Raw genomic sequence first — 24211 nt, 5'->3', positions numbered from 1 at the left:
TTATTATATTTATTTTAATGAAAAGGAAAGGGGATGTCAAACTCATATTAGGCAGTGAGCCGGATTTGTTGGAATGAGATGTTGTGGGGGCCATCATTGTCAGCATCATTTTTCTGCATGGGTATGTATCAGTGTTGTTTGATGATATACTCCTTTACTATACCCACTTATGAGCAAACAAGTACAAATCATGTACTGCCGTCATATACTACTCGTTCTCTCTTGAAATACCCGACTTTCATGTCAGTTTTTTCGGCCTCTTCTTCCTTCCTGAGGATGGTTTGTAGTGCTAGGTTTAATCAATTATTAAATCATAGATATTTCTTATTAGACATTGTTGAAGACAACTGGATGCGAATACCAAAATATCTGGGGGGAGCCTGTATGAAACCTGCTGACCACACAGACCTAAGCCATAGTCCTTATGGGCAAGTCCCCCCACTCAGCCTTCTTGGTAACACACTGCGGGCAGTTAATCAGGCAGCTATTTTCCTATTCAAGTGAATGAAGAGGCATACAGGAAGGGGCGGGATATGTGTAGACTACTGCCATATTGATGTTACAAACTAACCCCATGCATGGATGATTCTTTGAGTGCTGTCTCCTCATTAAAAAAAGTCTCTGCCTAAGCCCATCTGGAATGCAGCCCACGGCAGCCCACGGTTTCCTTATTGTGGTTTGCGCACATGCTCACTTAGCTCTTAAGGGAAGAGGTTAAGCTAACAGGGGAAGTCACTGCATCAGAACACTGATAATGATGTCTAACAGCAATTTAGTCTTTATACGTTTTCAGAAGTAGTTTTCCAACAAGGTGTTTTAAAAAAAATACATAAATATATTTATATATTTGTAATCTGCAATTCATATTTTTCTTCTCCTCTTTCAGATATAATGAAGCCAATCATTTCTTTAAGCTGGTTGAGTCTTTTCTTCCTTCTGACCCTGCCTGCCCTCCAAGCTCTACCTGTCACCACACCAACCACCACCAATCTGTTACTAACACCAGCAGTCAACTTAATACAACCCTCAGGCAGTTCAGAAACTCACAACAATACAACTAATAACACATTACCCTCCATTATTAACCCCAATAACAGGACCCAAGAATCCAACCATTCCACTATAGAGCCGGCGAGGGCCTCCAAAACCCAGGTGACTACAACAACAAACAATCCCAGAACCATTACTCCTGCCGGAGCAACTACTGCCACAGCAACTTCTACCACAACAACTACTACCACCACAGCAACTACTACTACTACCACAAAGGCTCAGACCTCAGAAATAGGGGGAGCTGGCACGGCCGTGGTGCTGGTAGTTATTGTGCTAGTGCTTTTGGTTGTCTTGGTGATCGTCTTCAGGTGGACGACCCGGCAGAAGGGCAGAGTAGGGGATGCCGCCCGTCGCTTCTCCACAGGCGTGCAGGGGCAACTGAGGAGAGTCGTCACGGCGATTGAGGGATGTCTAGGTGTAAGTCTGTGGCCTCAGAAACGGATGGAGAATGAGGAGGGGGGAGAGGAGGAGGAGATGAATGAGAACAACGATGCAGCAGGAGGCAGGAAGGTACAGAGAAGTAGCCAGGAAGATGATGATGAGGAGGAAGGGGACCAGAGAGAGGAGGATGGCGACTCTTCTGATGACTATTCAAGTCTGGAAGGCATGGATCTCCGGGAACGAGCCAGACAGAGACAGGAGGAAGACGGGAACAGTGAAGAGAGGGAGAGAAAGACAGAAGCAGAAGAGGAGCTGACGTCGGTTGCCCTGGACGAGGAACACAAGGAGGGGGACGGGGGGATTGATGTGACCGAACTGTGAAGTAACCGGTGACCAGATAGGAGGAATATTTAGCATTTGTTTTTTTTTGAAAAAGGAACATTTTAATGTTTGAGTATTTCAAAATTTGAACATTGTTCTCAGCTGAGATGTATCGTAAAAGCACCTATTACCGCCCCTTTCGTTCGAAAATTCTAAAATGATATTTTTTAATACTTCAAAATAACATTTGATAAATGAACCTTACATTTTTCAGTAGCCATAGGTGTGTAGATTTTAACAAAATCTGCTTTGGTTCTTACGGGGGCTTTTACTGCCTGAAATATTGATTTTGTTTACCACGCTCAGAGTTTAGTGCTGCCCTTTCACACGGCACATCAACGGTTAGACCAAGAATTCTTGTCGCAAATCAAAATTACACTGGAGCTCTTACAACACTGTTTACAGCTCTTCGAGTCATGGTAAAATTTAATTTTTGGTACATAGCTAATTTAGATACACTTACGGTGTGGGTGCTTGCGCTTCTTTAGGAATCTGCCGTCTTGGTTTGTATAGAAATGAATATTAAGTGACACATACACAAGACGTTGGAAATAGGAGACAGGTGGTAATAGGAGACGTTCCGATATGTATTTTAACCCTCATGTAGAGTTTGACCAATCTTTGTTTTATTTTAATGTTTGAATATTTCAATATTGTTGTCAGCTGAGATGTATGTATTTTAACCCTCATGTAGAATTTTACCAACCTTTGTTTCAATTAATAAAGTGATATTTACATTCACTTTTACTATGAATGTACAACCATGACTTCTTGACAGCCTTAATATGATATCTTATCCATTTCATTTATTAACATGTCACACCCCAAAGCCCTTTTCAGATAAATTAGTGATACAAGAAAGTAATTGAATTGATACTGAAAACAAAGAAAGTAAAATGTCTTAAAACACTCTCCACCCCAGAAAACCCACGTAGTTCAGTTAATAAATGCACAATAATACTTTTAAATTAAATAATATAAGGATAGAACCTCTATAACTATACCATGTACAACAGCAATGATAATGCATTCCACACCTTCTCATTCCAAAATCTCACAGCGAAATAATAGAATGTCTAGTGGGTTCAGGTTCCGACCTACTGTAATGAAAGGCATCACACACACACACACGGATCTGATAGCATCACAGTGGTAGTAGCAGCATGGACCAGTAGTTTTCTAGAATGAAAATGTCCATAAACACAACCATAATTTCAGCTGTGGTCATCTGTTTAGTGAAACTTTCATTCAGACAGGTTCTTTTTCATTTAGGTAAAGAATACTAGGAAATTGTGTGCAGAACCATGATGAGTCACAGGCACAAATCAGCACTACCTAATGGAGACATTCATGAAATGGTAGTCACATCAGTGACAGTGTCAAAATGCTTTGGCAGTAAGGAATTGGTTCTTGACCCTTGACAGAAGTGGATTGTGATGCAGAAACCAGCACAAGAGAAGAAACGTGGCCCCTGAGATGAGTCCCTGGTCATGAGGCGTGATTGGCTGCTTCATCTCCTGTGGCCCTTCTTCTTGTTGCGACCAGGCGTTCTTATTGGCTGAGTGGCACTGTTGTCTGTGGGCAGGGCTGGGGGCGGGCTCTGAACGGGAGACTCGGACTCTCCGTCCAAGCTGGTCTTGAAGGGCTCAGTTAGAGAGAACTTCAGGGGACTGAAGAGCAAGAGGGGAAAAGACATGACTTCCAGACTCCCTGGCAGCATACCCACATCCTGTCTTGACGGTGCCCGAGTAAGACCATTACTAGCCTGTCCATCTGATACGGCATACTACAAATTGTAGATAAGCTATGAGTGCTCATTGTTTACATTGCCACAGTAGAAATGGGTCATTCTTTGTCAAATCAGACAAAATCCAGGAAAATGGTTGCTGCACAGTCTCAGATTTTGCTCAAAGTTTGTCTAACTAATATTTAGGTCCCAAAACTAAGACCTATAAAATATTTTTGTTAAATTCCAGGAAAATGGTTGCTGCACAGTCTCAGATTTTGCTCAAAGTTTGTCTAACTAATATTTAGGTCCCAAAACTAAGACCTATAAAATATTTTTGTTAAATTCCAATGTTTTCATACATTTTTTCACCCTTGATTTTGTACCATTTTTACTCTCAGAAATGCCTCATCTTGGAGGCAATGTTTGGGCATTAATATCTTGAAAAGTATTATTCCTAGCCTGCCCACATTTTGAAAAATGGGAGACAGACATGTTCTTGGTATGATAGGACCACTAAAGCTTTGTACTGCATGCACATTAATTTTATATAAGGCCCTAGATATGGAAGAAAGTGCAAAGCTGGTGAAATTGTGGAGAGCTCAAATATTAGAGATAGAGAGATAGATAGATACTTTATTGATCCCCAGGGGAAATTCAAGGTCTCAGTAGCATACAGACATCACACACACACATTCACCAACAGCAGAAAAAGTCATTAAAAGTATATAAATATAAAAAAACATAACTAAGCAATAAGGACAGTAGAAGATAAAGAATATACTAAAATACAAATTATACTAAATAACACTTAATCTAAATCAATTCTAAAAAAGGAGGGAGGGGTTATGCATATGTGCTAATATAGCACGCAAACAGTGAGGCAGAAAGACAGTGGTAAAAAGTGGCTAGTGGACAGACAGTTCAAAACATGGAGGGGGTGAAGAGGCAGACAGACTATGCGGAGAAGTCTATTTCTCCTCTTCCCTTAAATGAAGCATTGAACAGTTCAATGGCCCTGGGGACAAATGACTTCCTCAGTCTGTCTGTTGTGCAAGGCAGTGAGCGAAGTCTCCAGCTGATCAGGCTCTTCTGCTTAACAATAGTGCTGTGGAGTGGATGACACTCATTGTCCAAGATGTTGATCAGTTTGTTCAGGGTCCTTTTGTCAGATATTGAAGTGATGCCCTCCAGTTCAGCTCCCACTACAGAGTCAGCTTTCCTTACCAGCCTGTCAAGTCGCCCCACATCCTTCTTCTTTGTGCTTCCTCCCCAACATACCACTGCATAGAAGAGGACGCTGGCAACAACAGACTGGTAGAACATCCTGAGGAGCTTGCTGCATACATTGAAGGACCGCAGCCTCCTCAGGAAGTACAGCCTGCTCTGCCCTTTCTTGTAGAGTGTGTCAGTGTTGGCTGACCAGTCCAGTTTATTGTACAGGTGGAGACCCAGATACTTGTAGGTGCTTACCAGCTCCACATTGACCCCATCAATGGAGACTGGTAGCAGAGTGGGCTTAGACCTGCGGAAATCCACCACCATCTCCTTGGTCTTTGAAGTGTTGAGTTTAAGATGATTGAGTTTGCACCATTGCACAAAGTCCTCCACCAGGCTCCTGTACTCCTCCTCCTGCCCGTTCCTGATATACCCCACAATTGCAGTATCGTCAGAAAACTTCTGCATGTGGCATGACTCGGTGTTGTAGCAGAAGTCAGATGTGTCCAGGGTGAACAGGACTGGAGAGAGCACAGTTCCCTGTGGCGCTCCGGTGCTACTGATCACAGTGAAAGAGACAGTTCTTCAGTCTGACGAACTGTGGTCGCTCGGTCAGGTAATCTGTAATCCAGGTTACCAGGTGAGCGTCCACACCCATCTGCAAGAGCTTGTCTCCCAGTCTGAGGGGTTGGATGGTATATAGGGCTGTAACGATATACGATTCGAAACCGAAATCGCGACACTCATATCCACGATACTGTGTCGCGGTGTGAAAATGCAGAATCGCGACACACCCTTTCTAGTGTTTCACGCAGTGCTTTGCAGCTTACACGGCCGCAAAAGCAACCCACATCTCCCGCTTTACTTATCGGTAGCCTACGTTGTCCAAAAACAAACAAATAAATAAGGCATTTTGATCGGCGTCCGTTGGTGACACCCTTTTGGAAATGGGAGGTAAATGAATCTTAGCCAGACATTTGTATTGAGAAGGGTCTGGTGTCAACCAGGCTAGATTTATACCAAATGCGTACAAATGTTTATACTACTCTTCATGTAACTCTTTTTGCACCTTTTATTCCAAATCTAGGGCCTTGTAGAGAATTATAATGAGAATGGCATACAAACTTTCAATGGTCCAGTCGTACATGAGAACATGTTTGTTTTCCACCCTACAAAGCTGCCTATGAATAATACTATATTATTGCCCAAATATATTAATGCCCAAACATTGTTTACCAGACAGTGTGATTTTCAGGCTGTAAAACTGAAGTAATTTCAAGGGCTGAAAATAATATCAAGATATAGGATTTGAACAGAAATATTTTACAGGCCTTGGTATTGGGACCCATTGCTGATTAGGGTTGCAAAGGGGCGGAACATTTTCGGTAAATTTCCAGAAACTTACCATGGGAAGTTAAGCTGGGGAATTTTGGAAATATTCCAAATTGGAAACTTTCATGGAATTAAAGGAAATTATGGGAATTAATGGGAATTTACGGAAATTAACATGGAATTTTGGGTAATTCATACAAACGGTTTCATATACAAACATTAACATTTTGTTTCGTAATAAGCAATATGATTTGTATGTTCGGATTTTTGCTTATCTTAGCATACAAAGCTAGCTAGCATGTTAGCGGGAATCCCATTCTCTGCCTATGGTTTACTAGTGTGCTAAACTAGCAACACTGAACTGCCCAAGATACACTACACCACTCAAAACAACAACAAAATCCAATTGGTTGGAAAAAAAATTCCCCATGCATATGAACGCACCATAGATTTCTTTTATGTCTAGCAGCCTATGCCGATTGCTGTGTGCATGTGATTGACATATGTACAGGGTAGAAATTTGACTGAAATAGCATTAAATCAGGTTGTTTTAACTAATATTATGCTGCAAGATGGGGTTTTGTCAACTACATTTTGTTCCCTGTTATAGACTTAACTTGCCATATTAAAAATTCCCAGTTTATTCCCATTAATTCCCGTTTATTCCCATTAATTCCCATGGAAAGTTTCCAACTTTGAAAATTCCCGGAATTTTGCAACCCTACTGTTGATATAGACTAGGTTTGAACAAAATCTGATACGGTGCAGCAACAAACTTATCTGATTTGACCCGGAATGACCCAATGATAATGAGATACGTACTTGTTTCTACTGATGTACTGTAGGTCAGCGTGCTAGCCTAGGTGTTCAATGATTTAATTGTCAGTAATTGATAGTGTTTGGTATGTACCCAATGGCAAAAATAAGCAACACCACACTTGACATCATGTCAAGCAGCGTAATAATATATCGAGCACATCAACATTGCAAAATATAAAACCTGGGTTAAAACCTGGGTGTTCACAAGCCTCCACTGCTTCTAGAATAGTTGGATATGCAGAAGTGACTTCTTACCTAATAGGTGTGTGAGGGCTGCTGGTGTGGCGGCGTACAGGACGGGGTCGGGGCTCAAAAGAGAAGCCCTCCTTCAAGCTCTCCAGCACTGAGGGGGCCACATAGGTAAAGCCCTGACAGAGACAAGAGGGTTCACGCCAAATCCCAATCCGTGCAAAGCAATCTGAGCAAGTTTTAATGTGATGAGGAACTGTGCAATACATGCATAGTTCATTGCCAGCTATGTGAATGTCAGGACAGTGTGAACGTGTGTGTGTGTGTGTGTGTGTGTGTGTGTGTGTGTGTGTGCGCATATGAGAGAGACTTACAGAAAAAGCATGATCTGCACTGCCACTCAGAGTGGTGTCATCAGGGCTGTCCACTGGAGTTTGGCGGGTGAAGCGACTGTCAAACTGGCTCACATCCTCGTCTGATTGCTTAAAAGAGAATGGGAGGGGAACCAAAAGCAAGAGACACAGGAAGGAATGAAAAAAGGGAGACAGATATATATGAATATGAAAGAATAACAGAATATAGCTCTTAGAGGGATAGCTCTTAAAAGAATGCCAAAGTTCTCTGCAGCGGAACAATTGGTGAGTGGTGCTCTACCAGGGTTGGCTTGTAGGGTGGCTCTATGCTCTTGTTCAATAGATCATCCCAGTTGACATGCCGGAAGAAAGGATGCTTCTGTCAAAGTCACAAAAATAAAACATTTATACATGATGCATATCCATGCCCTGCAAGAATCCAAGCTATTCTCACATATCTGTTACAATAGCATCCTCCAGAGGTAATGTGATGATGGGTGCACTTGTTCACCTTAATATCTTCACAGTCGGCCTTGCTTGAGCCTAGCCTCTGAGATGGGCTCTTTTTCAGCAGCTATAGAGAGCGAGGGATAGACAGATACAGAAGAGGGAGGGTTGAAAAGGAGAGTGATCACAGATAAGAAGCATAGGGGGGGAAAAGGGAGAACTGATGCGTAAACAAACCAGGCTAATGTAGCAGTGGATATTAGGATTGAGTTGCACCACATTTTAGAATAGAGCAATATACACAACATGACACTGACAAAACTAGGCCTGCAACAATTTATTGATTAACTGATTAACAGTCAACTACTGTAGCAAATTAATCGCCAACAATTTCCGTTTTTGGTTAAATTGGCCTGAGTAATTTTTAAGGAAAACCCTCAGAATTCTCTGAATTCTGACTCGCTTACTGCACTATTACAGTAAACTCAATATCTTTGGTGTACGGACAACACTGATCAATGTTTTTTCACCATTTTCTGAAATATTATATACCAAACAACTACCGTATTTTCCGGACTATAAGTCAGAGTTTTCATAGTTTGGCTGGTCCTGCGACTTAGTCATCAAAATCAAAAATATATATCATTTAATATGTTTTTAAATGTTAGTCAGTATGAATTAACTTGAACGCTATGAAACATTACCGTGTACAACCGCGAGAGGGCACCTTAGGCTTGTAGAATAAGATCGGGAGCTTGGTGAACTTGCGACAGGTCAGACACTTTTCCGTACTTAAGCCCAAAAGTTAGAAGGGGTTCGGGGGTGTCACCACCGGGAAAATGTATTAAATATTGTTATGTAAATGCACAAGTTCTGCGCACACTTTCAGTCAGAGATAGGCTTGCGCTATGCCTAAAACACGCGTGCATACCATAAATCCTCAAATTATGGCCGGGCCTCAGATTCTGACAAATAAAGGACGGCCCCCAAATAGCCTACAAGCCGGGGTAATAATTGCCTACATTGTTTCAATTCGCCTCAATGAAATAAAAGAGTTCTTCTTAATATTTTATATTGTTGGTTGGTTTAATACTGTTACCAATGAAAAGTCGTTGTCCTACACTGGGTCTCCAACACGTTGCTCTCAAGCTACCAGTCGCTTGCTGCCCCCTTCTGAGCTTGCCAGAGGCTGAAGCAGTACTAGCCTACATTTAAACACAATTGTTGCCACGAGGCATTCCAACCTACGAATTAAAAAGTAAATCATGCATAATTAAAAAATAACTCAATTTCCATTACAGCACAACGCACGTTCAATGAATGAATGAAAGCGGATGCCTTGTCTCGCAATAAACAGCGGGTAGAAATCTCTTACAACTACATGAAACTTAATAGTGAACCATCAAATACCCCCCAGATTTCAGTGCCCATCAGTCCCAACATTTAGCAATATAGGCCTAATCAAACAGTCCAAAAGTAAATTAAATCCCAAACCAAACTGAATATCTGCTTTTGATAGCCTACCAGTATGCCGCTCCAAATGAAACGCATGTCTCAAAATACAACGCATGTAAGAAATAAAGGCCTGTGCTTTGCACAGCCGTAAATAAGGGGCAGCCGTGGCCTACTGGTTAGCGCTTCGGATCTGTAACCGGAGGGTTGCCGGTTCGAACCCCGACCAGTAGGAATGGCTGAAGTGCCCTTCAGCAAGGCACCTAACCCCTGACTGCTCCCCGAGCGCCGCTGTTGATGCAGGCAGCTCACTGCGCCTGGACTAGTGTGTGCTTCTGCTCATTGTGTGCCGAGTGCGTTTCACTGAGTGCGTTTCACTAATTCACGGATTGGGATAAATGCAGAGACCAAATTTTCCCTCACAGGATCAAAAGAGTATATATACTTATACTAATAAAAGACCCCGGCCATAATTTGAGGATTTACAATAGTCTGCCTCCTTAACATTCCTCACCTGTTATCCAGACATGCATGAAAACTTCTGAAAACAAAACTCAGAGCCATAGGTTATTTTGAGAATGAAGACTTTCTCTTCAGCATTGTCCTAACCGTTAAAACGAGGCAGGTATGACAAGGCATTGCAACAATGTTTACACGATAAGGTTGGCTGCAAAGATTATGCAGACTGTTACGATTGATTGACTGACTGACTGACACACACACACACACACACACAGATTATCGAAATAAAATGCCGGACGCTTTAGGCCACAGTCTTTGTAAATGGGTTTAGTTAAGGATAGGGCTATAATGAGACCACACTTTCAGTGGTTGGTGTAAACCGGGACGTTTTAGTGTCCCGACAGACTTTTGTCAGGACACGCAACTCAGGACAGCTGGTCGCCCTATTCTGTGTGCTAGTTGACTAGTTAACTTGCCTTTCCAGATTACATGTAATGTCCATACTGGTTAAGAAAGGTACTGTATGTGAACAGTCTCTAGGGTAGCTTCCTTATTATAGCGTCAGTGAAAGTTTGCACGCTCTTTTAAAACGCACATCTTTTTTTCTCTCTCGCTCTCTTTGGTAGCCTGCCGAGAATTTGCTCTGCTGCCGGCTTGTCCCTCCACATCGCCCAAAATGCTTGATTGCATTGCATTCTCCACATTTTAGCTAAATTTTCCATGTACCACATCAGCATTTTTGTTCAGTGAATCTTTTGTAAATTGTTTTACAATTACCATCGGGCCCTCTTCTTATCTTGCATCGGGCCCTCCTCTTATCTTGCATCGGGCCCTCCTCTTATCACCCGGCTCGCCTCAGCTTCGCCATTCACTCCTTCATCTGCACGTCCTTTTAAAAACCGCATATTTTTCTCTCTCGCCTGAGCATTTAATCTGCTGCTGGCTTGTGACTCCACATTGCCCAAAATGCTTGATTGCATTGTATTCTCCACATTTTTAGCTAAATGTTGGTGTACCACATCAGCATTTTCGTTCAGTGAATCTTTTGTAAATTACCTTCGGGCCCTCTTGGCTGCCTTCGTTATCGCTGCCATTCGCTCTTTCTTCATTAACATTAATCTTTTTGGCCTCTATGTGTCCAGTTACATAGTCTCCGTCTGTTCTTGGTCTTGGATTTTGTGAAATACCTTTCTAAATAAATGCGACTTATAGTCCTGTGCAACTTCTTTCCTCTTCATGGCTCACTGATCCGACATATAGTCTGGAAAATACGGTAATCAAGTTACCATGAAAATATTCAACGGATGAATAAATTACGAAACTAGTCGTTAGTTGTAGCCAAAGACAAAGGTTGTCTAGGGCTGTATAGGCCTTATTTTGTACCCACAAGTTCACATCCATGTGACTTTCCCATCTTTCTTTTTTTATTGAAAATGAAAACAGCATATGCTACTTGGTGTAGCATGAATGCAAATCATAATCTCATGTCAACTGTGTGTTATTTTTCTGGCGTCCTGTGAGCATTGCATCAATTAATCAATCTCACACTGTTCACATTACTGTTTATTATGTCTTTATCTTTATATCTTTATCTTGAAGTGCTCTTAAGCAAGGCAACTAACCCCTCACTGCTCCCCGAGCGCCGCTGTTGTTGCAGGTAGCTCACTGCGCCAGGATGTGTGCTTCACCTCACTGTGTGTTCACTGTATGCCGAGTGTGTTTCACTAATTCACAGATTTATCCCAATCTGTGAATTAGTGAAACACACTCGGCATACAGTGAACACACAGTGAGGTGAAGCACACATCCTGGCGCAGTGAGCTACCTGCAACAACGTTTATTCACCAAATTTCCCCCACGGGATCAAAAGAGTATATACTTATACTGAGATGCATAAGATTTTTTTCAAATAGCTAAATATGTTAAACCATAAAATATATGTACTACAATATACAGTAAACAACAAATAATATTATACTACATGTATTAAACTTGAAACTATGAAAATAAGAAGGCTGCTATTTAGTGGTGCAATTACATACATAAGTTATGGTTTCATTGCCCAGTTAGTTAGGCAGTGCCCTGTTTTTTTTTTTTGTTTGGTACAGGAAATGGATATTGTAACAGAAAGTATGCAAACCACACAGTGAGCAAGAGCCAAGTTCAAAGGAAAAACTGAGAGGTAAGAAACAGCACCTTTTTGATCATGTCGCGTGCATCTGGAGTGAGGTAGGGTGGCAGATTCAGCTTGCACTTGAGAATCTTGTCAATTGTCCTCTTCCTGTTCTCTCCAGTAAAAGGAGGCTAGTAGACCAAGAGAAAACACATAATTATACCTGACACAGTGACTTTCCAGGGCTAAATAATATAGAACTACAGTACAACACACAGGTCAGTCAGAAATGTCTGAAGATGGAATTATGACTCCTTCTTTCTCAACCATCGATTCCTCTTATACTTCTTTCCTTACTCACCGAGCCAGTCATCATGTCATACATCAGGGCCCCAAGGCTCCACCAGTCCACTGCTCTGTTGTGTCCCGTGCGTGTGAGGATCTCTGGAGCCCTGGCAGGCAGACAGACACAGACAGACACTTATTTCATTTCACAAGTCTTACAAATGGGTCATGATCAGTAACAACAGTAACATACATTTCAATCAGATAATAGTGTATCAAATTCACTAACATTAAAAAAGCAGCACCACTTAAGTTGACTTCAGTGGAGTCTTTTTTCCATTATGGCAATGCATGAAGCAATGCCAAAGTTCCAAATAAGTCATGACAAACCAAGGCAATGGTATCTGTTCTAATAATCATGAGTCTTTGTTATTGCTGACATCTGGGTAGGTAGATGGTAGTGATGCAGGTCAGAGTTTTTTTATATCCCGCAGCCGACGAACCCATTTTGGAGATCCAATCCCCCCACCCAAACCAACAATATATGCGTTTAACATCGACCCAAACCTGATCCTAATTCCTAATTAACGTGATTGCATCAATATCATGTAGCCAAAATGAATGTTATCCTACTTTACTTCACAAGACACATGTAGGCTAACAAATAAATAAATGCAGTCAATGTAGCCTTGTCTAAGCTATGTTAAACTACCTATTACTTACTTATTATTAGAACTGGAAACATCTGGGGCCCTATTATGACAGTTGTTTTATTTTTCCAGTTGTTTACCCTCACTTTTTGTAACTATATGCAATCTAAAATAGGACGTCAATGATCAATAATGGAAACATATGATTGTTATCATGTTTCTGACTATATCACCAAGACCTATGTACAGGACCACAATAAACAAGTTGTCTTGAAACATCTATGATCATAATGCCGTGGCAAAAAGACTTCTGTAATACGAATAAGATTATCAGCAGCGTGTGCGTGCTTGCATATGTGTTTATCCTCTGTGTAAAGCTGAACTTACATGTACTCTATGGTCCCACAGAAGGTGTGTGTGACTGTCCCGTCATGAATGGACTCCTTGCACAAGCCAAAATCAGTGAGTTTAATGTGTCCTAAAGTCAGAAGGAAAGCCATGTGAAAGGAAGGACATGTAGAAGCTGTAAACAATATAGGACCCCAAAGCCAAGGCTCCTAGTCATGCTTCATTGCATGACCGTATGGACATACTCACACACACACCTTGATGGTTCAGCATAATGTTTTCCGGTTTCAGGTCTCTGTATATGATACCGTTAGAGTGGAGGTGGCCAAGAGCCAACGTTATTTCTCCCAGATAAAAGCTATTGGGACACACAGAGCGAGGCAAGGGTAGTTAGGTTACAAAAACAATTACTCATACACAACAATTAAATACACGGTTCAATTCTGGTTATGTTAAATCAGTTTATGTCTTATATCTAAATGAGAATTTAAATTTGAGAGGGAAAGATGGAGAGATGGAGAGAGAGAGAGAGAGAGAGAGAGAGAGAGAGAGAGAGAGAGAGAGAGAGAGAGAGAGAGATTTGTTTGTATATGCACACAGGAGTATGTTTTCAAGTTCCAAGTTTTAATTTTTATTTATATGTTTCATCTACTTCTTGTGAATGCCAATCCATTAAATCTCACATACTTTTTCTTGAGATGTAAGGCCCTTTACTCACCAGGCTGTGTCTTCCATGAAAATTCCCTCTTTCTCCAACTGCATGAATAGCTCCCCTCCTAAAACAAAACAAGGAGACAGAGCTGAAATCTAAGGGCTTTTCTCTTATCGAAACGACAGAAAGAAAACATGTTTATGTCTATGCATCTCACACATGGATACAGACAGTGGTAGCACAATTTCAGGTAATGTTCATAGTTCGGTCAGTCCATGGATATGTTATAGCCTTGACACTGACAAGAAATAAATGGCCCTTTGCACTAGGCTGTGTGAGTAGAGTACGCAGAGTTACACTTCAGTGCAGATTTCTCATAATGACTACCGGTATGTGGAAGCAGGCCAAGTGCCAGTCCTGACCATCTGGGATTAGAGTCCAATGCCACACACACACAGAAATACATTCAGATCAGCATGAAGGATCCTTGTCATAATCAGGGGTTTCCCTCACTTCCATCCTCTTTATGACTCATTTCTGCATCGCTGTTTCCATTCCCAAACTCCCTTGCTCTTTTATATGTGGCCCCGTTTACATGGACAGCTTTTTTTTTTTTTTTTGTCATTCCAATGAAACTATTCCGAATAAAAAATATTGTGTCATCTGTTTACATTAGGTACTGGAGAAGCTACAGCAGGCAACCTGATTGGCCGTATACATGGCTGTTCAATCGGAATAAGAACCGAATACACCACCCCTTTCATTCCGATTAAAATTATAATCAGATTAGCAGTTATATTTCGATCGAGGTGTTCAAATGTGTCATTTTACTCCAATTGAGCCATTTTTCCAATTCTAATCAGATTAAAAGTGTCCATGTAAACCCACCTAGTCATCAGTCTCATCACTCACCACTGAGACATTCCAGAATGAGGTAAAGTTTCCCTCCTGTCTGAAAAGCATACCACAGTTCCACTATAAATGGATGCCTCACTGTCTCCAGAATCTCACGTTCTGCACGAGTGTGTGCTGTGTCTTTTGCGTTGCATACAATCTTGGCCTAAAAGGAATAGATTATTGAGGAAAGGAGAAAAGGAGAATGAGAAATATGAACCAGAGTAAAGATATCTAAATTTGCCACAATCTATAAGACAGAAATACATCTATGATACCTTCTTTAAGACCTTCATAGCAAATATTTTGCCTGTCTGGGTTCCCTGGACCTTCCTCACTTGGAAGACCTGTCCAATAAAAAAGTCCTTAGTGCAAGCTTCATGCTGAAGAAATACTACTATACAGAACATTGTAATCTGACATTTCCAGTGAGTTTGCCATAAGTCAACAGGAGGCATCTCTCCAAACAACTTTAACACACCCATAATTTTCACAATATGTCAGCAAGGCTTGCTATTGTTAATTATATTTAAAATGAAAAACAAACGTTCCTTGAGCTAAAGGGGGCCGGTTGACATGCAAATGCAATGAAATACAGAAAGCAAAAAGATAGGCACCTTCCCATAACCTCCTTTTCCAAGAACCGTGAGTAGCTCGAAACAGTCCGGGCCAACCCTCTCGCTATCTCGGTTCACGCTGGCACTTGTCAGTTCCACCTCCTCTGTTTGAACCCTTAGGGTTGGAGATTAAAAATCAACGCGTGTGTTATTTCTTATACATTAATAAACTAAGTAAAACAAATAATACATACGGTTCGGTTTCGGTTACGGTGAAGTCACAAACTTCATCCTACAGAACGAAGAAAGGGAAAACAAGTAGTCAGTGACTGACTACGCAGCTGTAAGCTGCATATTTAGTTCAAGAATTTCACTAACTTCAGATGCTGTGTGTGCACCTACCTCAACATCACTGACGTCTTCCGACTCCAGGTCAATGGCAAACATTCCAGCCATCCTGAAACAATCAAGCCGAGAGCTTTAATGGCCAGTTCTCGAATGTTGTTGTTGTTAGCTAACATAAGGTGCTTGGTAGACCACATGCTAATTTATGCTACGGATTAGCTAATGCCTTAATGACAAAAAATATACGACTGGTCAGGCAACCAAGCGTTCACAGTGGCCTAACGTTAACGTTACCATAAATGCCATGCAAACCTACGAAACTAGCGAACCACCAATGCGAAGGGAAAATTATCTATATGTAAATCTATAAGTTACTAGCCTGAACCCTCTGGACGAACATGCTTCATTTGATAATTCAAATGATAATTTAACATGAACGTTATCGTAAGTTAATAAAGTCAAATATATCCTAGCAGAAGGTCACAATTTGCAACACGTGCTATTAACTGAGACAATCAGCCATCAGCTAGTTGGGCAATTAGTCAGTGGATCAGACCAGCAAGTAAAGTGATCATGAAGACATTAACGTTACACCCAAGCTTCAACTAACGTTAACGTCAACAGTTTAAGGCTAACGTTAAGACATAATGAATGGCGCTGGAACAATTTCCCCTGCATTCTCCTTTCCGTGCGACTCCTGCGAATGAACATGGACGTTATCTGGAAATGAATAACCACTACTGACAACCAGGATTGCTTGAGTTGATTTGAAATATTCTGGCTAAGCTAAATGCTAGCTAGTTAACCAGCTAGGTAACACTATTTCGCCACTATGCTCGCCTGCATCTGCCTCTTGAAACGACTTCTACCTTCTGCTCTTTGCCATCTGGTTGCCTTTGCATAACTGTTGGGGTAACATTAACGACAGCGCACTTACTGTTGAATTAATTCAGAAATAGTCCGGTCTGTTCTGGAGTTCAGGGAACTTCAGCACTAACTCATTGAAGTGTACGTCATCAATAAGTGACCTCGAGCTCTTTCCCTGATTCCGCTCTTGCCATAGACAGTAAAAGAAAGGCTCTTGCCAGGTCGCAAGCATAGACAGTAAAAGAAAGGGCGCAAGCAGGGCGCAGGCGAACGTTCGGAGAGCCAGAGAGGTGTTGTCAAAGATTGTTAAGGCGGAGGAGAAAGGAGAATCACTTCAAACGCTGTGAAATAGTAGCTGCTTTTTCGTATTATATTCCGTTTTGTGATACCCAACAATATTACATACTTTGCAGTCACGTGATTACCATGGATACCTGGCGGGCAAGAAACGCTAACAAAATGGCGACGAACAGTGGCCAGCCAGGGGAATTGCAGATTTCCAATACTACAATCAATTAACTATTTAGACCATATGTCACCAAATGTTCAAATAGATATCAAGAAAAGATTAACATACTCGGAACGTGTGATCCATAACGTTACACAGCACCCGCTGATGTTTTCATTGCTTTGAAACTGGCAAAGTCTCTACTAGACTTGGAGTTTGGAGATATTTACATATGTTATAGAGAATCCGTCACCTTACACCGCACAAAAAATGAAAAGTAAAAGTAACTGTAAGTAATAAATAGACGCACTACAACAGTAACGTGTCATTCATTCACCACGTACTCTTCTTCTCATATCATATCAAATCACGTACAGATGATAACGCGTTCTCGCCACCTACTGGCGAACGTGTAACGTAAGATTACACGATTGACATGAAACATAACTTCAGCGAATCATAAATCTGAAATTATCCATTATGTCAACTGTCTCTATGACAGGGGGCTTCATGACCGTCACTTAGAAGTGAAACCCAGCTGGACACACAGCTTGCAGTTAGTCTGATTTGTCTACCCACGTGATGCCACATGTAAACATATATGGTAACAACCTAATTAAAAAAAGGAAAGAAATGTGTAGCTTTAAAGGGAAACTTGGCAGGATTTACCTCTCTGCTGGAGAAATTGTGCATTATGCTATTTCAAACTGGGAAAAGGTAACGATAAAGCACATGGATTTGTTTACAAGCTAGCGAACGGTTAGCATAAGTTTGGCAGAACTATGTGGATGTTACAAGGTAAGAAACACAATTTAAAACTAGTTTCTTGTTTCTCACTTCTCTTTCCGGGACGGTAGTCTCAATGTTGCAAGGTTGGTTTTTCGCCTGAGGACGCTAGGCGCAGCGGGGAAAGTCACCATTTTCACCGGAACAGGTCATTTAACCATCCAAATGATTTCTAAACGGGTTTATTACGTTGAAATAGTTGCCACGTTCCCCTTTAAAAAATATCTGTTGTAGGCTAACGTTACTGTGCTTGTGAATGATATACTTTATCAAACTAAAACCGTTTTCTATGTTAGGTACATCATTCCTACAGCTTGAACGAATCGCCTCTGACAACTTGGGCTGCTGTAGAAAAGGAGGGACTGATTTGATTTAGCCACTGCACCTGTATGGCAGGGTTAGGTGAAGTGTGCTCACATGTAGTGTACATCAGGAATCTGTAAGAGACTGTACATGCACAGAAGTTGTTTGCAACTGATCTTAGTGTTTTGAATTGGAGGTGCAGTGTCTGCAAACAGGAATTGGCAAAACGCAAGCGTGCACAAAGAAAACAAATGAAAAGTGCTACATTTTGAATTGCACTGTTAGACAGACAATTACAGATTTATTCAATAAATAAATAAAATGCACATACATAGATAAATAACAGATGAATACAAATAAATACAATGCACAAAGGTATTTAAAGTGAAAATGTAATACATGTATTATTGTAATACTCAATAATACATGTTCTCGCTGCTCCTCGACCAGCGGCCAAAATGCACTCGCTTCCCTAGTTGCAGCTCTCCACCACAGTTTCCATCGGGACGGACGGCACAGCCCACACAAGCACCTGCAAAACTGCGACTTGCCCATATTATCTCCCTCTTTGGTAAGCCGTACCCTGACGATGTCAATGGCTATCAATCACGAGCAGTAGTTATCCAAAATATTCATGCTGAAGACACGACCAGCCTATTCGGCGGCGGCTAGAAGCTAAGTTTGCAACAACAGGGGTGGCTCACAGGTGGGACTGGAAAGTTAGCCCATAGCTAGCTATCATGATGCTTTATATTTTGATCTTCTAAGTTTGCCCGGTAGCCTACTTATCTGAACTAACAACATGATCACTATCACTAGATATAAAGAAAATGTTGACTTTCACTCGTTCACTGACGGTAACAAAAAAAGTGTTGTAACGTTCCCAGATAGCAAGCATAGTCGGCCCGATTCTGGCTGAGTGCTGGCAGTGTCGGCTGAGGTCCGAGTCGGCTGAAGCACAGTAAACACAGTCGGCCCAATCCTGGCTGAGTGCTGCCACTGTCGGCGGAGTTTCAGGTCGGCTGAGGCACTGTCCCCTTGAATGGGCCGACACTGACACGCAGTAGTTGGGCTGATTACTGAGTGTCTTATTTGGCCCGATTGGGGTTTGATGGGCTACTGCCAGTTTTCGAATCAATCTCGGCAGACGGATTTCATACAGTGTGTGGCCCGATACTTCAGGAACGAACACTGATCAGTATCGAGGCTGTTGGCGGCAAAAATGAAACATTTAGCGACAGCCGGACGCTAAACGTACATGGCCCAATTCTGTGAAGTGACTGTCGGCCCATTACATGTGGAAGAGCCACGAGCAGAGCAACTGTTCAGTTTGAAACCAGCAGGACGGCGCGAAACTGTCTCGTTTTGGACACTGCCTGTGGTAAGTAACATGCAACTTTACCTGTTATTGCATGTAAATCATTATGAATGTACGTAGGCTTATTATTGCAGACAAAGTTTAACAAGTAGCATAACAAGAATGGGTGTTTCAATCTAACCCCCTTGACGATGACGAAGCTAGCGGTAACATACGTTATGATTTCTTAGCCTACTTTGTTGGCCTAATTAGCTGCTACCTTTAACGTCAGTGTTTGTGGTCAAAAACGTTCAGTGCTGTAACGTTAGCTATACTTGCATAATTATGTGGTTTTCAAAGAAAAGTGTGATCTAATCATTTTAGAAATAGCTTAACAGTTAACCAGTATTGCATGACTTAGAATATAGCGATTGGTAATTGGGCATTTCATCGTTATCTATCCAACTTCAGGCACTAGGCAGGCAGGACTGAGACTGTATGCCTTAAGAGAGTGTGTGTGTGAGAGAGAGAGAGATGGTAGCAGGGTGGGTCCAGTCCTGGTCATGTAAAGCTCATCAAAATCTGTATTTTAAGGTCGTTCTGTATTTTGTACTGAGGGGTTGTTTTATGATCATGTAATCATTTTGAGCACATATACTTCCATTAACCTAACGTTACTGTGACTTTTTTTTAAATGTACACCTCAGAATCCAGGCCACACTGACCAGAGACCTGCACTGAAGGCTACCCGTGTATACATGTGTGAACCATTTCTTGTGTTGGAAAAACAGGAGACCTGAAGAGCTCTTGGTAAGTTGTACATTGATTTAATAGAATAAGTAATACGTTTTTGTTTAGATGAGCCAAATCATAGGAATCAGCTTTCATCTAGGCCTGTGTTTTGTGATGTGTCATTTTTAGATGCTTTTGGTTTGCCTCATCCATTATGTCAGCAAAGAACAGGAGTGGGCAGGAAACATGCGCTGTTGAAAACATGGCCAACCAACTGGAGCACCCACAAGGCTCTTGTGAAGGAAGTCCACAAGTGCTTCAGGTCTGTATGTGTTGACAAATATGTCTTGCTCTTGGTGATTGTCATTGGTAATATATCAGCATTTAACAATCACACAATGTCAATGTTGCCCAAAATAACTACCAGGGAGGTGTTACCAAGACAGCTGCAGAATGGCAAGACTGGGCTTTAGTAATATTTTGTCAGACAGTAAAGGATACATAGTTTAATGATTTTTTTTCTTTTCTTTTGAAATGACATGCTGTCCATGCATCTCAAATTGAAGGATGGATGGAAAGAACTCTTTGATCAACCCCCACAGAGAGCTGAGGTGGCTATCTGTAAGTATATTTGAGTGGACAAACAGAACTTCTGACAGATGACATGTTGAAATCTTGCTTTAGACCTCATAATGATCTTATAATATTCTTTTATACCTAAATGCAGTTTGGAGACACCCCCGGCTGCTAGTGCTGCTGAAACTGGTGGAGGCAAACAATGAAGCGGCAACAGAAAGAGAAGGCAGGTGGCAAAGGTTGCTGCTATTGAAAAATACTTTGAGAGTGAGTGTGTGTGCATGTATGTAGCTGGGTAGGTCATGGTACATGGTACAAAAATACAGAATTTAAAGCACTTAACACTTAACTCACAACCCACAACTACTGACAATGGAATTACTCTTTTAGAGTGAGTGAGTGAGGGAGAGAGAGAGAATATTTCTGTAAATGTTTAATGTTAATTTAGAATCATTTATTTCTTTGAATCATTATACAGTTTTAAAATGTTTAATTGTTTGTGTTTTTGTATATGAAAGAAGTCGATTGTTGTAGATAAAAGTAGATTGTATATTTTAACTTGTTTAATTTCTAAAGTGTATATATGTAAAAGCTTGTATAATTTTTAAATGTTTGTTTTATTTGCAAGGTTGTGTTTGTCAAACTTGTTAATAAAAGTAGCTTGTGCTTTTAATTACTAGTTCTGGATTTGTGTTTATTTTCAAGTACTTTTGGTAGTTAATGGGCCACATGTGGCCCGGGGACCCAGCCGACATTCAGCCAACACTCAGTCAGATCAGTTTTATAGTGCGTGGGCCAGTACAGGCCCAGAGGCCCAGCCGACACTCAGCCAACACTCAGTCAGATCAGTTTTATAGTGTGTGGGCCAGTACAGGCCCAGAGGCCCAGCCGACACTCAGCCAACACTCAGTTATATAGTGTGTGGGCCAGACCTGGGCCAACAGAATGCATGACAGTCATTTCACAGTGTGTGGGCCACACCTGGGCCAACAGAAACAATAAGAGTCATTTCACAGTGTGTGGGCCACACCTGGGCCAACAGTTCCAATAAGAGTCATTTTACAGTGTGTGGGCCAGACCTGGGCCAACAGAAACAATGAGAGTCATTTTGCAGTGTGTGGGCCACATCTGGGCCAGAGGAAATTCTTTGTGTCAGTTATCAGTAGTTGGGCCATTGTTGGGCCGGAGGCCCAGCCAGAACTGGGCCAACACTCACAAAACCCTGAGGCAAGGTAGTGGGCCAGAGGTGGGCCGGTCAAATTTTGCTATCTGGGTTAAAGCATAATTGAACTGAATAGGTATGTAGCCTCATAACGAGGCCTCTCAAATTCAGAAAATTGCATTAAACTAGAATCGGAAGACATTGTTATCTTTGTTAGACCATAGGATCGTTGTCATATAAATGCTGTAACGAAATTCAAAGTGTAACCGCAACCGTTTCCCATCGGAATGAATGTAAAACATACCCTCCAAAACGAGACCTCCCGAAATTCAGAAAAAAATACTAAATTGATATCAGGCAACGTTATTACAATTGGTAGATCATAGGGTAGCTGTGATATAAATGCTGTGACGAAATTCGAAGTGTAAATATACAAACTTTATGTTGAAAGTGTAACAGCGATGTCCATTGAAATGAATGAAGCGCAGATCATGTAGTCCCCAACGTGACGTCATCACCGAATTGCATAAAAAAACCTGCTAATGCTAAAAACAACAAAAACTGGCATTTAACACCATTTGGAGACATTTTTAAAAATGATACACATATATTGAGTGCTTTATGTACCCATTAATCAACAGTGGTGGTTAACCTGCAACACAGGCTTTAAGTGTAACCTGACTGGTGCGCCCTCATGCCTGTAAGTGCAGATAGTGTCACAACATATTTTTCAAAAAGTGAGTGTCCCAAATAATGAAAAGAATCTTACTATGCGGATCAGTGAGCGTTACAAATGTATTGTTCAGCCAAAGATTGTTAAACCTTTATTTATGGGGCCGGCCAGAGAATGCCTAATCTGTAGACTGGTTTATGTTACATGTCTTCATGGGGATAGGCCCCCCTCAGTCAAATAGGCTAACAGGTTACGCTATGTCTGGGGTCCCTGATCACCGTTAGGTGTGACGAGTGGGGAGTGAGACTGTTGGCAAGGTTGTCATGTAGGTCTTATATCTGTCAATCTCTTTCCACAAAACTTGCCAGAAATAATAATTTAAGGGGTTATTTTTAAAAAATGAAATAGGCCTAATGCTTCCATTTGAAAGCTTTTAATAATACCAGAGAGAAAGTTTGGGTTCCGCAAATGCCTATTTCCTGTTTGTATAAGCTACTTCACCAGCATTGGTCAGGGTCTCACTTGATTTTCTGTGTTGAAACCACAGACCTCTTTCAATTCACTGGAACAGAGACACAGCCTCAGAATGCCATATCTGTATATCATTATTTTAGGTAAGTTTGAGTTATGTTATGAATTATATTATTTGATTTCATTGGTTGTTTTAACTTGTTCTGTGTCTTTTATTTGTTTTTTCTAAGATAAATAACAGAAACCTCCATTATATGTATTACCAGGCTACTGGATGACGTTGAGGCGACTAGAGGCCTTCGAGATGAGAAAGGTTGATCTGGGAGGTACAATGGAAATTGAGTGCAATATTTCCTTCCATCATGACATTACTTGGTTAAAGCTGAACGATGGACAACCGCCTATTGTGTTGATGGTTACTTCGGTCACAGACGGAGAGATAACTGTTGTTTATCAAGACAAACATCATGTGAACAGTATGGCCCGTGTTAAGAGAAGAATTGTGGCAATGACAATCACAAATATTCAAATCAATGACCTGGGTCTATACTACTGTACAAGGGTAAAGGACAAAGTGTTGACGTTTGGGACAGGAGTACATCTATATGGTAAGAATGCTTTCAACAACAGCTTGTGGTGGCATGAGGGGGTTGGAAGTGAAAAGAGCTTTTATTACTTCAGGATACCCATCTATGACTTGTCTTACAGCTTTTGGAAATAAAATGGAACCACCAAATTCGAGCCAAAGTTATAACAGATCAGTGCGCTCTGTACATTGTGAACAAGGTAAGTGGTTCTCAACAGACCTGCAGACACTCCTAATTAAACATATTTACAGGAAAATAATGTCAGTATTAAAGTAGATATACACTTGCTAAAATGTTTAAAATATAAAGTATCTGGTGCAGTTGAACTTTGGCATTTATATTTACGACTTTTACACAACAGTGATTTCATTTTTATTTGTTAGTAGGACCTGCACTGCCCTCCACTGGTGCTCATCTCTCTCCCTTTGGCTTGGTCTACATGGTTGTGTCGGGCTGTGGGCTGCTTGCAATGACTGGAGCTGTAATTGTTGTTCACCTCCAAACCAAGAAAGAGCGAGTTCACTGAAAGTTAAGGTTCCATATAATGTGCATCATTTATTCAAAGTGGACAATATCATACAATACTTTATATTTTCTTACTGACACCTGTACTGCTAAATCATAATCATTGCTAAAAACTATAGGCCTAAAT

General features: G+C 41.2%; 3 protein-coding genes across 10 annotated transcripts in view; 2 read left to right on the top strand and 1 right to left on the bottom strand.

Annotated features, from left to right (window-relative positions):
• The window catches only part of LOC121723171 (natural killer cell receptor 2B4-like), a 16498-nt gene extending 13936 nt beyond the window's left edge, over positions 1-2562 (top strand). The window contains exon 8 of one of the 3 annotated variants that reach the window (XM_042108669.1): positions 887-2562. In XM_042108669.1, the coding sequence (XP_041964603.1) occupies positions 887-1061 (175 nt within the window). In that variant the 3' untranslated portion in view covers positions 1062-2562. The remainder of the gene's footprint in view (positions 1-886) is intronic. The other 2 variants (XM_042109113.1, XM_042108891.1) reach the window with 2 other exon arrangements.
• LOC121722691 (ribosomal protein S6 kinase beta-2-like) overlaps positions 1-17120 on the bottom strand; it is a 20684-nt gene extending 3564 nt beyond the window's left edge. Inside the window, exons 1-16 of one of the 4 annotated variants that reach the window (XM_042108649.1) lie at positions 17102-17120; positions 15715-15769; positions 15567-15604; positions 15373-15487; positions 15034-15102; positions 14774-14921; positions 13928-13985; positions 13467-13567; positions 13249-13339; positions 12288-12378; positions 12010-12117; positions 7964-8026; positions 7754-7831; positions 7474-7581; positions 7166-7278; positions 2600-3485 (exon numbers count right to left, since the gene is read on the bottom strand). In XM_042108649.1, coding sequence (XP_041964583.1) covers positions 3326-3485; positions 7166-7278; positions 7474-7581; positions 7754-7831; positions 7964-8026; positions 12010-12117; positions 12288-12378; positions 13249-13339; positions 13467-13567; positions 13928-13985; positions 14774-14921; positions 15034-15102; positions 15373-15487; positions 15567-15604; positions 15715-15768 — 1395 coding nt within the window. In that variant the 5' untranslated portion in view covers position 15769; positions 17102-17120 and the 3' untranslated portion in view covers positions 2600-3325. Of the gene's footprint in view, positions 1-2599; positions 3486-7165; positions 7279-7473; positions 7582-7753; positions 7832-7963; positions 8027-12009; positions 12118-12287; positions 12379-13248; positions 13340-13466; positions 13568-13927; positions 13986-14773; positions 14922-15033; positions 15103-15372; positions 15488-15566; positions 15605-15714; positions 15770-16526; positions 16570-16594; positions 16742-17101 lie in introns of those variants that run through there. The other 3 variants (XM_042108643.1, XM_042108640.1, XM_042108653.1) reach the window with 3 other exon arrangements.
• On the top strand, positions 16453-24211 carry LOC121723628. Of its 3 annotated transcripts, none has more exons than XM_042109701.1 (5): positions 16453-16470; positions 23049-23115; positions 23239-23580; positions 23681-23758; positions 23943-24211. In XM_042109701.1, the coding sequence occupies exons 2-5, from the start codon at positions 23088-23090 to the stop codon at positions 24083-24085; spliced, it is 591 nt and encodes a 196-aa protein (XP_041965635.1). In that variant the 5' UTR covers positions 16453-16470; positions 23049-23087; the 3' UTR covers positions 24086-24211. The 3 variants fall into 3 exon arrangements, with proteins under 3 accessions (XP_041965635.1, XP_041965540.1, XP_041965463.1); XM_042109606.1 differs by lacking the exon at positions 16453-16470 and adding an exon at positions 22508-22528 and having other exon boundaries at positions 23946-24211; XM_042109529.1 differs by lacking the exon at positions 16453-16470 and adding an exon at positions 22508-22528.

The sequence above is a fragment of the Alosa sapidissima genome, chromosome 1 (assembly GCF_018492685.1).
Source record: "Alosa sapidissima isolate fAloSap1 chromosome 1, fAloSap1.pri, whole genome shotgun sequence".
Taxonomy (NCBI): Eukaryota; Metazoa; Chordata; class Actinopteri; order Clupeiformes; family Clupeidae; genus Alosa; species Alosa sapidissima.
The sequence above is the reverse complement of the archived record's forward strand: the minus strand, read 5'-3'. Positions and strand labels throughout refer to the sequence as shown.